This window comes from Argiope bruennichi, chromosome 5, assembly GCF_947563725.1.
Source record: "Argiope bruennichi chromosome 5, qqArgBrue1.1, whole genome shotgun sequence".
Taxonomy (NCBI): Eukaryota; Metazoa; Arthropoda; class Arachnida; order Araneae; family Araneidae; genus Argiope; species Argiope bruennichi.
This window is the reverse complement of record NC_079155.1, coordinates 39687569-39704124: the sequence shown is the minus strand read 5'-3', so window position 1 is coordinate 39704124 and position 16556 is coordinate 39687569. Positions and strand designations below refer to the sequence as shown.

General features: G+C 28.1%; 1 protein-coding gene across 3 annotated transcripts in view; it reads right to left on the bottom strand.

Moving 5' to 3' along the window:
• Window positions 1-16556, bottom strand: part of LOC129968723 (max-binding protein MNT-like) — a 34338-nt gene continuing 17782 nt past the window's right edge. For all 3 annotated transcript variants that reach the window (XM_056082901.1, XM_056082903.1, XM_056082904.1), the window contains 5 exons: window positions 14581-14764; window positions 12981-13124; window positions 11568-11755; window positions 6465-7071; window positions 1-5873 (listed from right to left, as the gene is read on the bottom strand). In XM_056082901.1, the coding sequence (XP_055938876.1) occupies window positions 5398-5873; window positions 6465-7071; window positions 11568-11755; window positions 12981-13124; window positions 14581-14764 (1599 nt within the window). In that variant the 3' untranslated portion in view covers window positions 1-5397. The remainder of the gene's footprint in view (window positions 5874-6464; window positions 7072-11567; window positions 11756-12980; window positions 13125-14580; window positions 14765-16556) is intronic.

Below are 16556 nucleotides of genomic sequence, written 5' to 3'. Positions count from 1 at the left end.
TTGAATATATAAAGCTTTAATTTGTTCATGAAAGTGCAATTACACAGAAAAACATGCACTATTTCAAATGCTTTACACATAGTGGAGTATTTACAGTTGTGTCTACATTGTAAGTAGGTATAATTTCAGTACTAACAGGAAGTTTCACAATTTCAACAGTGCCAAATGGAAGAAATATACAACAAAATTAATTGAAATATCCACAAATGAAAATTTTTCATAAATTATGGTGAGTTTGTACAAGTGAAGTGGTTTTTTTCCCCCTTTTTAAGAATAAATAACACAGTCAATGATATCTATGGAATTTAAATGGTTGTTGCTAAAATTTCTAATTTCTGACAAAAAGTTATGGGGAAAATGTCAGAAACAAACATTTATATATATACATTTTCAATATTACCACAATTTTTATCACTGACATTTTAGAACAAGTAAATATTTGACATGAATTTTTTTTTTCAATATGTGGAAAAGTTCTTTGACAACTTGTGAAATATTTCTATTCAGAATAACAATGGTACATTGAATTATTTACAAAGTCATTCTATGTAAATAAAATACATTAACAGGAATAATTAAACCATGATAAAATGTAGACGTATCGACAAAATATGTACAAGGTAACACTCAGATATCCCATACACCTTCCAAATACACTGCAATTATACAAGTATCTAGTGCAAGTTTAAAAATAAAACACAGATATTATAATTTAAAAGTGAAAATGTAAATTGCAAACACAGTTTCAAAAACTATAATTTTAGTACAGACACATAAGCTTGCAAATGATTTTAGCTAGAAATTTATCACAGAGAAATAAGCCACTAATCAGAAACATTAAAAAGGTTTAGCCATTACAATTTTAATGCATTTTTTAAAAATATATTTTATGAAAATGGCAGACATATTTCATTAAATGTACATTATATAGTACAAATACTGCTTTATAGAAATTAAATATTTCAGAAATTTTTAGATTAACATTTCATACACTTAAAATTATGTTCAAAAGCTTGAAATCTTAAGAACACATTTAACTTAAAACTAAACAATATGTCTAAACTTAACATAAGTTGTTTTTGTTTCCTTTTAAATTAAGATGTGCGTACATTTATTAGCACACTTAACTCTTTGCAGTCTAAAAAGTAATTAATATCCGAAAATTAGAAGCCCAATTTATATACTGCAGGATTATGTAACGAAATCAATACCTAAAGTGAATTACTTGAAATTAATTCCAACATTTTTGGTATTCTATATTTTCTATAACAATTGGAACCAATCAAGAATATTAAAGATCTCATCATATATGAATAAGCTACAATATTGAAAAAAAAATTAAAGTTAGCTTTTTTTTTTTTTTTTTTTTCTTTTTCTTTTTTACAAGGTCATATGCACATAAAATAATTTCAAAGCAGTGGTATAATAAAGAGGGTTATAGTAAGTGGTTTCTAAGATTTGGATGCCAGCTTAAGAAGCACCACAAGGGTAAAAAATTAGTGCTTGTCACTTTTTAAATCTAAATATGATGAGAAGCTGTAAAAATAATACCATAAGTCTCACCATCTACCCCGATTATGTCAGTAATAACCATTAAAGGAGAAAATCTTGTTCTGCCACAGATACTACTTACTCTCACTACATTGCTGCTTGAAAGTCAATATATAAGGAATTTAAATAAAATATAAAAGAAGCAACAAAACATCCAATTCTAAATATCAGCAAACTAAAATACAAAGAAAACATATACATATTAAAAATCTCAGAATTTATCCAAAAACAAAACTTTAATAAAATAATTTGATCAATTTTTCTAAATATGACAATTTATTGATTAGTTTTCAATCAGTAATGAAAATTTAATAACAAGAATTTAAAGTGAAAACTTTTAATGTAACTTTAATACAATTTTATGTATTAACATGTTGCCACATATATTTTGATCTGGCATATAATTCTTCAGTGGATGACTATCGCCATTATTTGCAGCAATGTTTCAAACATTTAAATTACATTTATACTTGAAAAAAGATCATAAATAAAATTGTGTTTGTCTTTTGCTTTTCACCGGTATTTGAGAAATGTAAAAAAAATATTTTTGACAATTATACTGCTAAATATGGCCAAGATATTAAAATAGAAAATGAATATTAAAATCCAAAGAATGAATTTATGAATAATTTACAGAATATATACAAGCATTTTTGCAGTCACTAGACAAACACAAGCCTTTTTAAGCAAGAATGTCATTCAGTGCAAAATAAAATATTTAAAACAATATACAATTTATGGAATGCTGATTATAAAACACCATCGTATTTTATCAAAGAAGAGTTTCATTGTTTTTCAGTTTAAGCTCATATATTCAAAACCTTTCATTCCTATACATTTATATTCACAGAAAAAAGAATGACATGTTCATTTAATCATAATAACTTAATCTTGTAGTAACAACTACACTGTGATATAGCTATTATGATTTATCCTCACTATCAAGGTGGGTTATCATAGAGTGCTGTCATTAAATACACATATAATTACATGCTCAGATAATAACAATCTACTAAATATAGACTGTGGATTTAAGAAATAAAACAAAAAGGAAGCATTTTCATATTAGAGTTTAGAACACTAGATTTCATTTTCTAGCACTTCAGAGTGATATAAGTCCCATAAACCTTCAGTTTAAGACATGGTACTGTCTCTTTTAATACAAAATACTCTATAATATCGCTAAGATATCTTCACAATACTATGTAGTATTCAGAATATCAAACAATATTGTAGAATAACACCAAAACATAGACAATCTTTAAAATTCAATAATCATTTTTAATATGAAAAATTTTAATGTTAACACAATGAAAATATTATAATTTTTATAGAGCAATTAAATTTAATGTTAATATTTAACTGGATACTATAATATAATGAGAAATTCCTACTCCCCATCTGGCAAACAGGTTCTAACTGTTACAATTTAATAATTATTATATTTGAAAAAAATATTTATATATAGTAATAAAAGATCTAAATAATGGTCTGTAACGTGTTTTTTTACTTAATAGATCCCATTTATTACTTTTATTGGTTTTCAAGCAAACTACAGAGAGAATTCTTTTACATGAAATTTAAATTCTCTTGGCAAGAAAAATTACTAAACATTTTTATCAGGACAATATTATAATGACTTTTATGAAGACCTGGTATTCAAAATTTCTGATGAAAAAGAATATTAGACTCACACCATCAGGAATGTGCTCAAAAAATTTCCATTTTCAAGGATAAAATTTAAAGATTGACCTGCATAACTTAAGCCTGACAAATTTATAAGGATTACATCCTGAATAACTTCCATCAATATGCATTCCCAATCTTATAAGCCATGTTCCACCGATTGTTATGCAATTTTTATTCAGCCTTATAATAAATTTACAATGAAGGTATAAAACTAATAGCCAAAGACCATCTATCCCTATTGCAGTACAAGCATATTTGAATGATTTAACCACCCCCTCTCTTACTTTAATTTAACATGTAGATATACATATCCAAAAAATTTCAAAAGAAAAGATGGGTACCCATACCATATACAAATTCTCATTAAGGTTATTAAAAAGTATAATAAAAATGAATTACATAGTAAAAGAAAACAGACCTTCAGAAAATCCAATTCATATATTTTGGATCATACAAACCAAAACAAACAAAAAATTAAAAAGAATTACCGATTTAATTGTAAAAATAGTACTAAATGTCAGCCCACACTATGGCAAAAAAATTATTATTAAACTATTAATAATGCATTACAATCTCAAATGAATTTGTTAAGAGTTGTATACAATAAAGAACAAATACCATATCATAAACTGAAGTACAAAGTAATAATTTATATTAAAAAAAATTAGCCCTTCAATAGCTCAATAATCTGGGAACATTCACAGAACATCGATTCATGCCAAATTAATAAAGGAAGTTAAATATTAGTTTTAATAAAAAAAAAGGAGAATAATCAAATATCTTTACTAGCATTTTAGTATATTAACATTAAAACATCAATTCAAAATCTAGAATCTCCTAATAAAATTTTAAAGAAATTCCACCAACAAATTTTCTAGTGCCTATTTTCAAATAAACATTCACAATACTATTAATGTTATATACAATAAATTGCAGAAGTTAAAATAGTTCAATAAGTAAAGAAGTTTCAATAAATATTTCAATTAAAACTATTTCTATAATTTTTGTATTTAAAATATTAGAAATTGTAAATAAAATCCACAGCCCTTAAAGATAAAACATAACATTTCCTTTTAACCCTTTGCAATCCAAGCAACAACAAGAAGCAAAACTATTTACCCTATGCACTCCATTAGCTCCACAATAGAGATATTGAATATCAAATATTTTAGATTCCAGAAACAAAATAAATAAATACGTTATATACAATTATGTCTTAAAGCAATTTAGAAATCTTTACCATAATATGATACTAGTATCCTAGGTTATAACAATAAAATGTATAAGTAATTGGAGTGCAGAGAGATATATTAAAAAAAAAAAAATTACAGACAACTAAAGGCATCTTTAACAAACTACCAAATATGTTAACAAGCAGCTAAATGGTATTTGAAGGCCCTAGCATATTCCAGATTGGTCTGCAAAGAGTTAAAAAAAAATTACCTATGGATGCATTTTGGTTCTATCATAAAATTCAACTCATTTTCATGCATCATAATATAGAGAATAAATACACACATTTTTATCAAAAAATTAATCTTGAGTAAAAACATTTAAGATCACATGCAGTAAAAATATTAGTATTGGTAATTATTTAACACTGACTGCCATGCTGCTAAGAAACAAGTAATAGAAAATAGACTGTTTAAATATACAAAAAAAAAGTATTGATAAATTATAACTTTTTAAAATAATATGTTGAGTATTTTTTCAACCTATAATATTACTATTGGGTTTCTGCCAATGATTAGACGTTTTCCAAACTAACAGTGATCCAACAAAATAATAACTACCATGGCAGTCAACAAAATAAAAGTCAACTGATATTAACACTTAAATGACATATGAAATAGTTAAAATGATAAAATGACACTATAGCATCAATTATGTTATATAATTTTTTTTTTTTACAAATGAACCTTAAGAAAAGGACTAAAAATCTGAAAACCAATGATTATAAAAATTGTGTTACCCAAATCATTTACAGGATGGCCAAAAAAAGACCTTAAAAACTATGAAAATGATTTCCTTGCACCCACAAATGGAAATGTGTAAAATGACAGTTACCCTAAGTCAATCTAGTTCTAAAAGCTGAACACCAAAATTCGAAAAGTGTAACACTTTACACACCAATGCTTTTATCTAATAAAATGAATTTCACTTCTGAGAGACAGATCCACGAACAACTCCAGTTTGTTCATTCATTGTTACAAGAGAAGTCGGAGTTAAAGATGATATATTTCCACCCTGTACAACATTAGGCATACTTACTACCACAACAGGTTTTACAATTTGTTGATTTGAAGAGCCAACAGAAACTTGTTGCAAAAATTGTGGTTGCAAAATAGGAATTGAATTAACTTGCTTCAAAACTGGAGAAATTACTTTTCCGAGAGGCTGTTGAAGTACTGCTCCAGTGTGAGACACCACAGAAACGGAACCAGCGAGAGGAGTCACACCAGACATATGGTTTCCAGGAGTGACAATCTGTCCCACAGAAGCAGATATAGGGGACTGAGAAACAACATGAGCAATTCCAGCGATATGAGGTAAAGATCTTACGGTGTGGTTTGATGTAATAGGCTTTAAATTCGTAGTGACTCCATGGTGGTTACCATTATTCACTTGAGATCCTAATGGGAGAGAAAAAGCGATCATTCAGTAATTTAAAAGCAATCAAAGTGATATAATTAGGAAATAAATTAGCAGACTTTGTATAGTCTGCCAATACTTTTTAAATTGAATCTTTAAAAATTCATTTTTTTAATGAGTATTAAAACATTATGATCACATTTTACAATGCAACTGTTAAAAATAACAAGGACATTTTATTTTACTTAATTTTTTCTGGCTAATCATTTTTAGCATATTTCGATTTTAAAAAAGTGTATCAATAACCAAACTTATAATTTAATTTAAGACCTGAAAGCTACTATTTGTGCTGAACAACATTTTCATCTAAAAAATCATTTTACATGGAGAAAACATTCTTTTTAGATATGTTGTTGAATCTTTGAAATCTGAAGAATGAACAAATTTATCAAAGGAATCATTTTTAAAAAACACAAATTTTATTTATCTGTTTTGGGACTAAAGATTAGTTGCTTTTTGGATTAAAACAATGATTTTTAAAACACAGCATCTGCAAAGTAAAGTAAATAAATCCAACAGTTAATCACTAAGAACAAAGTTCTATGCAAGAGGAAAATAAAAATAATACTTACCTCCTTGGGTTATGATACTTGAGGTCAGAGTCGGTTGAATCACTTGTGAATGAGGTTTGCTCACATGCAAAGCAGTAATCATATTAGATGGTGTGGAAGTTGACATGTTGTTTGCCAAATTATTCTTCACAGCAATGGCCATATTTCCCGAGAGAACAGAATTTGCTTTAACCACATTCTGAGACAAGTTGAGAGAGTTGGAGATACCTGAAGAAGTTATGTCGGACAAGTTTGTACTGTTTGAATTTCCAGAATTACCATGACTGAGTTCAACCATTGTTTGTGGCGAAACTAAAAGATTTGACACCAGATGTGGCTTCTGTATGCCTTTGGCACTGCCAGAAGCCATCTGGACTAGAGAATCTGTGAATGATTTTGTTGATACAATGGACGAAGCATAGGATGCATTCGAGGAGGGAGTAAGAACATGAATTTGGCCATGATGAGGATGATGGTTGACTGAGATGTGTTGAACAGATGAATTGGAAGTCATAATAGAATTCGGAGCAGTAATAACCTTTATGCCTGAAGGTTGAGATATTAATTGCATACCAGAAGGAGCTGCAAATATTGGTGTCATTGTATGCAAATTGCCAGCTGAAAAAACCTGCAAAAAATATCAAACAATAAAATATTACATAAGTTACATTTGATAGAATTAACAATGGAAATTTGTTTCATAAATTTGTTGAATAGCAAAAATTTTACAGCATTTTTATATAACATTTTTTTTTTTTTTTTAAGAAAGAGGATTTTTTTCAATCAAGACAACCTAATGAAAATTTCTGAAATTACCTAGACAACTGTATATGTTAGATTAATCAAAATGCAAAAGGAATAAATTTAATTTCTTATACTTAATAAATTAATAAGAAATGTGTAGAAATTTTGATATACAGAAATATTTATGACAAATACTTCCCCATTCTCTCATTAAACATAACAATGTAGCATTAATTTTTCAAACTGAAGAAGAAAAGAAAAAAAAAGTTTTTAAAAAGGTTATATATATATTTTTTTAAAAATACGAATATATAAAATTTCCTCATAATTTTCGAAAATAGCATTTCCAGTTTCCTCCAACACTTTAAAAACCTTTTGATAATGAAATTGGGATCTCAAAATTGTTTACACCATATAAGACAAAATTTCATACTCTGTTACATTTTAATTTTTTATCCCGATTTTGTGTCCCTAATTCAATTGAACTTTTTATTTAGAGGACATGTTCATGGTCAGAAATCACAAAATATACTTATTTTAAAGTAAAAATTTCATTTCTAGTACAAAAAGAGTTTGCAGAACTCAATAATAGAATATATGAGAAATTAAAAATAAAATATGATTGTTACCCCAGTGTTCCATTTATTTGTACTTGGGAGGAGTTTTTGGTCTTCTGTAAATTCCTAATACAATCAGAATTGATGAAACAGTTTTTTTCCCTTTTACTTAATTTACAATTTCTTATGAGCTAAATCTGCAGGTACTTTCAGACTACAATAAGTTTATGTACACTCATGTCCATAAATTAAGGATAATCCATATTCATGCAGAAATCGAACTCTAAAATACATATATCACCCATAAAATGACTACACACATCTTCAAGAATCATATGCAAATCGCAGGAAGCCACCAGATGACACCAATAGTACGTCACAATGAGGTGAGTGTAAGAAAATGATGTATAAGGAATACAGGCAAAGAAGTAAAATTCTATATAAGCGCTTTATAAGCCTTTCAGTGCAATAACCGTATAATTATGACACAAAGGACGCATTTGGATGATTTTTTGCATCGTAGAATTATCGGCCTTCTGGGGCGTATCCAGCTGGAAGTATCCAAGGAAATTGGAATCACCCAGAGTATCATCTCCAGGCTTTGACAACGATTCTAAGATGATGGTAATGTGGGTAGACGTTACAGCACAGGTCGCCCCCCCCCCCCCGAGTTACAATGCCAAATGAGGAACGGTATTTGGCAGTTACTGCCAAAAGAAACAGACGAAGCACAGCATCAGACCTGCTTCGTCAGCTCTCTTCAGCCACTGGTATGACAGTTTCAAGGCAGACCGTGTACAGACACTAAGGGCAGATTGGTCTATATGCTCGTAGGCCTGTCAGATGTGTTCCACTTACTGCAACTCACTGTCGCCTGCGGTTAGCCGGGAGTAGATAGCATGCATTGTGGACACCGCAACAGTGGGCTTGTGTGATGTTTTCTGACGAGTCCAGGTTTAGCTTGCAGTCCGATTCTCGCCGGACTTTCATATGGAGAGTGCCAGGTACCCTTTACCACCAAGAGAACATCATTGAACGACACCGTTACGGTGGTACAGGATTGCTCGTTTGGGGAGGAATTAATCTGGGTTCCAGAACTGACCTGCGTGTTCAAATTGGAACCATGAGAAGCTAAATCTATTTGACGTCATTCTGGAACAACATGTACGTTTGTTTCGGGGCACCATGGGCACAGAATTCGTGTTTATGGATGACAACGCCCGTCCTCACCATGCAAACATCGTAAACGAATGCCTTCGATTGGAGGATATCACCTTATGGACTGGCCAGTATTCTCACCGGACTTTAATCCAGTAGAGCATGTGTGGGACATGCTTGGCCTACGAGTTGCAACCTTTCAACCACTTCCTATGTATCTACCGGAACTTTGGAGAGCATTGCTTGATGAGTGGTGTAATATTCCCCATGATCAAATCGATAATTTGATATTCAGCATTCTTGCGTTGTATAGACTATATTGCATCGTCTGGGAGACATACTAGGTATTAATCATCATACCAACCATGTAATATTGGTTTTTGTAAATATATATATATGTATGTAATATTATTTGTGGTGAAGCATGATGCAGTTTGAAGGCAATGAAGATACTTTTAATTTCGTGACGTCGTTTTATTTCATTTTGAAGAAGCAAGCATATGTACAAGCGACGAGCACACAGAACGACACAGAAAGGAATGAGGAAAAAGCTCTTGGACATTTTAGCCCTGGTCTTATATAACCTATGATTTTGATAGGGAAAATACTTCTTTACAGTGCTAATGTATTAAGAGATTTCGACAGGGATTTTCGTTATACGGGTGGACAAGGTAGGGGAAACACAGGGAGATTTTAAAAAAGAATTTGCTTGATCAGCGGTATGTTATCTCTTCACGCGTAGTGTGGGAAAGTTAGATTTTAACTGATTCAACAATTTAACAAAGCTTCTCTTGAATTAATTAAGTAGAGACAGTGGAATTGGATCACGAAATAAGAATATTTTAGAATGAAGTTACTATGGGCTAAATTAAGATAAAATCTTGAAAATTAATTAAATTGAAATTAGAGTTAAAATATCATTACATATATATTGTAATTTGCTTCAAGGAGCAAAAAAAATCGAAGTTTTTATTAATGATATCGAACATATAGCATCTTTCCTGCTCTTCATCTTTTATTTAATAAATAGGCTTTACAAATAAGTCATATTTGTTTTGCTTCTGACTCTTTTCCTGAACTTGCATTATTCTTATTTTATGGACATGAATGAAATTTAAGCAAATCTAACATACAGAAATTACTTTGGCCATAAAAACTTAACATTCCATAAACAGATTTAAAAAATATATAGATTTTCTATACACTGCAGTTTAGCTGTATATTAACAATTAAATAGAATAAGCTTTGCTTAGTATTTTTTTTTAATTATGAATTTCAATAGCTTAATCTATTTAAAAAGACATGATATACAGAAAAAATATATAAAAAATAATAAAATCGAGGAAACCAAAAATAATAAATTTTAAAAATTACAAAACAACCAAATGCAGAAAATTTTGTTACTGGTTCCTGCGATAATGCAAATCATTCTAAATGTACCTGTAAAATTTCACAGATGTATCTACATCTTTTATTAAGTTATTTAACAATTTTTGATACACAAAGGGGAATAAATAATGTTGCTATTGCCACTCTTCAGATTGTCTAGTAAAAAAGAAGGTGGAAAATACAAATCTTTCAATGTACTTTAAATGAATTCATGGAGGCAATTTTTTTCAATTTCAACACATTTTATGTATGAAATTTTTTCATAAAAACAAAATATTATGAAGAAGGAATACATTTTACTTCATGTTTTACTAATGTACAAGTTAAGGTTTTTAAAATGATGGAAGGTTTAAATATTTTTGCAGATGTTGTAAATTTATGAATGATAATTTTAACTTGATATTTCTATATTTTAGTTCATATAATTGTTTTTTTTTCCTTCAATACTTATAACAGAGCTGAGAAATTTTATGGATGCTGAGAAATAATTTTTGTGGAAATATAAATGAAATTAGTTGTAAGATACAAAGTAATTTTTAAAAACAATACAAAATGAGTGCATTGAGAATTTGAGCATTTAACAAATAAATTTAAATAACCAGTTTAATAATGAAATAATCAGCTTTCAGTAATATTTCATAAAGTATTTGAAAAAAAAAAAAAAAAAGACTTAACCAGAAAAAAAAAATTGAATACTTTGAAAGTAACATCTAATACTAAGCAAGTAGGACTGCTTAATTAGATCTTCCAACTAGAGTCAAATTTTTAAAAAATATGTATATATTCTAGAAATTATTTTCAAAATTTACAATCCCGGTCATTGAAATATAAAATAAAAAATGAACATTTCAGTTTTAGAAATTTTATTAATAGACAATATACAATACTACAATTAAAGCTAGTATTAGAGGCATTTTTTTTTTTTCTGCTCAATATGACAAGTAGTAAAAAAACAAAAAGATCTACATTCAGATCAATATGAATCATTCTTATGTTACTGGAAATTGGATGTTTTTAACATCTTCTTTCACATAGGAAGTGGAAGAATAGAAAGTATAAGTCAAGCAGGAGCTAATTTTATGCCAAGCTAATTTTGTAATTAAATCTGCTTCCAGAAAAGTTTACATTTCATTTTTAAGCTTTGGTTATTCATAGTATACTTTTGTTAAAAAAAATATCTCCCTTTACTTTACTATACGTATTTCACAATCAGGGAAGAGAAAAGAAAAAAAAAAAAAAAAAAAAAATAGTCTTATTTTTTGAAATAGAAACTTACCCGAGTTGCAGTTGGAGCCACACCATCTGCAGAAGTTATTTGAACAGAGACAGGAGAAGATGCAGATGATAGTGTTGTCTTATTTTCTGTAATTATTCGGGATTCAGGCATGAAATGATTAGGCGATGCTATTGATTCTTTATTTGGGACAGATATCTGAGCACCTGTGATCATAGGTTTTGTAAAAGCTAAAATGAAGATAAATTGATAGTTTAATCAATCATGTAAAATTAATTATTTTGAAGCTTACATTTACTTGAACACAAAAATGATAAAAAAATAATCAAGGGATTTAACACAAAATGTTCCTTTAGCTTAAAAGAATCAGTCATATCATTTGCAGGTTAAAAGAACACAGATATGAAATTGCTTCTCAAAATTATTTACAACAGGCACACTGTTTTTATTTCTCTTAACAATGTCTTCTATTCTTGCTAAGCTAATAGATTGGAATTTTTCATTTCAAAAATTGCACAGCTTTAAGATTTTTTCTTCAGCCAGCTTAATGAAACTTGCTATACCAGCTACTGGCATTTATCTTTGGCTCTAGGATAACTCAGAAATTTAATTACCTGAAATACTCCTTAAACATGATAATGATCAAAAGCAACTCAAGTTGGCAGCAAAGAGAAAATTATATGATGCACCCAGTTAAAGCTAATGAACATGCCTTGAATGTACTTAAAAATAACTGGTACATCCAAACAGACTTTTAGTTTAAATAAAAAATAATCAAATTTAAGATGAAATTTTTAAAGACTACTTTTTACAGATATTCAATAGTGAAATTACCATTCCTAGATTTTTACATATTGTTAACTTTAATTGCATTTGACAATGGTTTTTATTGGATTCCCAAATATAATATAGAGATCCTTCCTTAGACAGGAAAAAAATAATAAATGTAGAAAAATATAGACATTTTATAAAAAAAACCCAACCTTTATAAGTAAAAAGAAAAAGGAAGCCAACAGATTGAGACATCACATTTTACTTGAAGCAAATACCATTCTGCTAATATTTTAAAGCAAACCTAACAACCTGAACAATATCTTGAAAGAAATTTTAGAACATAAAAAAAAAGAAGTTTTTTTGCATAAAATATTTCTTTATAATAAAATGTTACATAATTAACGTTTTCAATTTTATATAAATCAACCAGAACCGCTATGAAAAGCTAAAATATCAAACCTAACAAATTGGGAAGTTAAAAATGTTTTTAAAAAATGTAAACAAATGTTTTAAGAACATGCAAAATTAAAAGATTCACAGCATATAAACACACAATTCAAAACAGATTGGTTTTTATAAAGAAAAATTAAACTGCGATTCTTTTTTTTTTCTCTTTTTTCTTAATTATAACCCAAGTTACAAATAAAAATAGTTTCATGCAAACAGTCAGCAATTTATTACCCAAAGAAACAGCAGCAGTTGAAGGATTTGGCCCAACTAGCACACTGTTGGTAGTTGAAGATGATGATGAGCTAGCAAAATCAGAAGTTGCAGCTGATGCACTTGGAAGATCCAAGTCATCTAAATCATTCACTGATGGACCCTCTATATCATTTAAAAAATAAAACAGTTTTAAAAGGTGCTTGTCTTTTCTTTAACTAGAATTACTTCAACACCTTTAATCCTTTTTAAAACAATTAACATTCAAGTCTAGAATAATTTAAAATTTAGTCCTTAATGCTGTACGGCTAAAATTCAAAATTTCAGTTTTTTCAACAAAATAAAAACACAAAATCAAAATTCCTGTAACAAACCATTTCCAAAAATGATCTGGAAAAATTTCCCAGTTCATTTTTCTTTTTATTTCAAACAATTCTAAAAACTAAAATAAGATAAATATCTGCATAAGATAAGCAAAGAAACTGCATTTTACTTTTTGCCTGTAAATAAAATAAAGGTTAACAATCTTTGAAAAACAATTTTTGTTTTAAACATCAAGCAGAAGAGGGTGGGGGAGTGGGAAGGAGCTCAGAAAGTTTTATATTGCAAAGTTTGTCCTATTATGGAAAATAAATTTAAAATTCACTATATTTTACCAGAGCTTGACCAGACAAAAATAATCTGACACAGCTTTATAAAAAGAATAAACATTTGAGAAATACTTCTTAAAACATTCATATCAAAAGTCGATTCTAAATTAAACCTCAACCATAGCTTTCTTCTATTTTACAATTTAGAGCAAAAGTCTTCATCTGCAATCGAAAATTTCTTTCAAGTATCTTGTATGAATGAATTATTGGTCACAATTTGCTACACAATTTTATATTCCTGTCATAATTTTCTACTAATTTTATAAACCCAAAACTTCACATTAGAAATGTATTATTTTAGTTCACTGCTGTATTTGAAGGTCCAGTCTCCATGTCCATCCAACTGCTAGAATAATCATAAAGATTATAGTCGCAGGGGCATGGAGAGATGTTATGTATTTGAAGGAATATATATTATTTGTATACTAATCCTTAATGGATGCTTTTATGGATGCAGGTAAAAGTTTTGAATCTTTGCTAAAAATACAGGAATAAAATCATAAAACAAGAACTAAATATCCTATTGGAACACATTTTATACTCTTAAATAAAAGAGTGTTGTAGAACTGAATTATCCTAACTTTGCAATTGTAAACAATTGCAATGCATTCCCACCCTCAAACAAGAATTGAAATTTCAAATAATAAATAAAAACTGGACACAGTGAAACAATTGCAAGCAACCAAAATTGTCCCTTTTTACAAAATACAAGAGAATATATTCAATAAATTGAGTTAATAGTTGAATTATTATACTGGCATATAATATATTGGAACTGTTTTAGTTTTGCATACCAATAAACAAACATTTATGTAGAATTCAGAAGAGTAAATCATGAAATTTTGATTAAATTGCATAACTACATACAATTAATAACTGAGATTTTTTAAAAGATTTATTAAAATTTTAAAAAAATTCAGAGGTTTCACATTAGGGAGCAAAAACTATATTAACTAATGAATATTGTTTACCTGAAGCTGTTGTAGTAGTTTCATCATTATCATCCTGAAGTGCTAAATTATTCCCTTCCATGTATGCATCAAGGTGATTAGCCACTTCCTTTTTCAATGTAGATAGGCGCTGTTGGAATGATATTTTTTCTCGAGCCAAACGTTCCAATTCATGCTCAGATTCTCTTTCTTTTCTTTTCAAATTCTATAATTGCACAAAACAAAAATTATTTAATTGGTAAGAAATTGTAAACTTTAATATTACATAAGCACATTCAATCAAACTTAGATTAACTCATAAAAGCATAAGATTAAACCAATTTTAACAAACCTTTAACATATTTAAAACATATCCAAAACTTAAAAGTTCAAATATAATGAAATTCATCAATTAATGCTGCAAAATTAAACAATTGGAATCACACTCAATTACTATAATAATAAAGCTTTATAAAACATAAAAATAAGAAAATATTTTTCTAATATATTTTCTAGAACTCTTCCAAATGTTTTAAAACAAAAATTATATGAAGTCAATTTGATTTTAAATAGAAAATTTTAAATTTTTATATATATGAATTTTTTGGTGGAATCAAAGGTTTGGAATTTTCACTCTCCCCCTTTCAACGATTTGATAAGTGCATTAAAAATGAATATAATTCTCAAATTTCTAGATGATTTCTCTACATTTTTTTAATAAACATATTTTACACAGCAATTTATAATTCATAACTTTTTAACACTCAAGAATAAATCTACAAAATGGAAAATTTAATCTGCAAATAAAACTTGCATAGACAATTTTAATAAATTAGTGGAATCTATTATTTATATATAGAACTCAACAGAATTAAGCTGATCAGTATTAAGAATGCAATTAAAATGAAGCTTGTTAAAATTACAAACCAATCTACTAAAAAAAAAAGAAAAAAGAATCATTTAAATTTTGGAAAGGAAGTTTTAGAAAACAATTCACTGTTTTTAAGCAGCTAAATAAAATTTAAAGGGGAGGAAGTGAGATGGCATTTGTATAAGATAAAACAATTCCAGCTAAACAAAAGATGAAAACAAAGGATTCTTTGTTTTAATCTTCTATTTAGCTAGAATGAAGAGGGGGGGGGGGCATTTTTAACTTGGTAGGCAAATTTCTTTCCACCGATATTTCATTATGCATCACAAGCTTTGGAACAATTTTAGGTTAAGTTTCAATAAAGAAGTATAGCTGATAAAGACAAGAACAAAGGAATTTCTAAAACTAAAATGAAAATAGTATCCTCATCAAAACAAATGTTTGTTGACAAAATTTAGTCTGAAAATCATACTAAAAGATTTTACAAAGTTCAATAATTATGTAAATTGAAATTATTAATTTTGAACATTTCTTAAATCTGCAATAGATATTTAATTTAAAAGAATCAAATAACATAGTTTTAGGCAATTATTCCAAACAATGCATACATATTTAATATCAAAAATAATAAAATATAATATATAGATTATCGCTCAATAACAGACCAAACCACCAAAATTTTGGGGTAGGGTGCAGAGCTTACTTTCTTTTTATACAGCAATCTAATGTGCAATTTTTACAATGAAAAAATTTGATTCAGGATACATTTTACTGAGCATGAATATTTCAGTTAAATATATATATGCTTTAATGTTAGTAATATCAGTAACTTAGTGGGCAAAGCTTTGAAATACAATTCAGCAAAGTAATTTCTTTAAAAATAATTTTAATAAATAAGTTCAATATTCAGTACTTTAGCTTTCATTTCCCAAAAAATATTTTCCCCACAGAATTTCGCAATTATAAGCTGCTTCAAAGGAATTTAAAAAAAGATTATGTTTTTTAATTATTTGCTAACATGCAATTTTTAAAAAATGCCACAATACTTTACGTAAATTAATTTTATCAAAAATATTTTTAAATTTAAGAATACAGTTATACATAACCAATTGTTTATAATCAAAAATTCAGTTTCTTTATTTATATA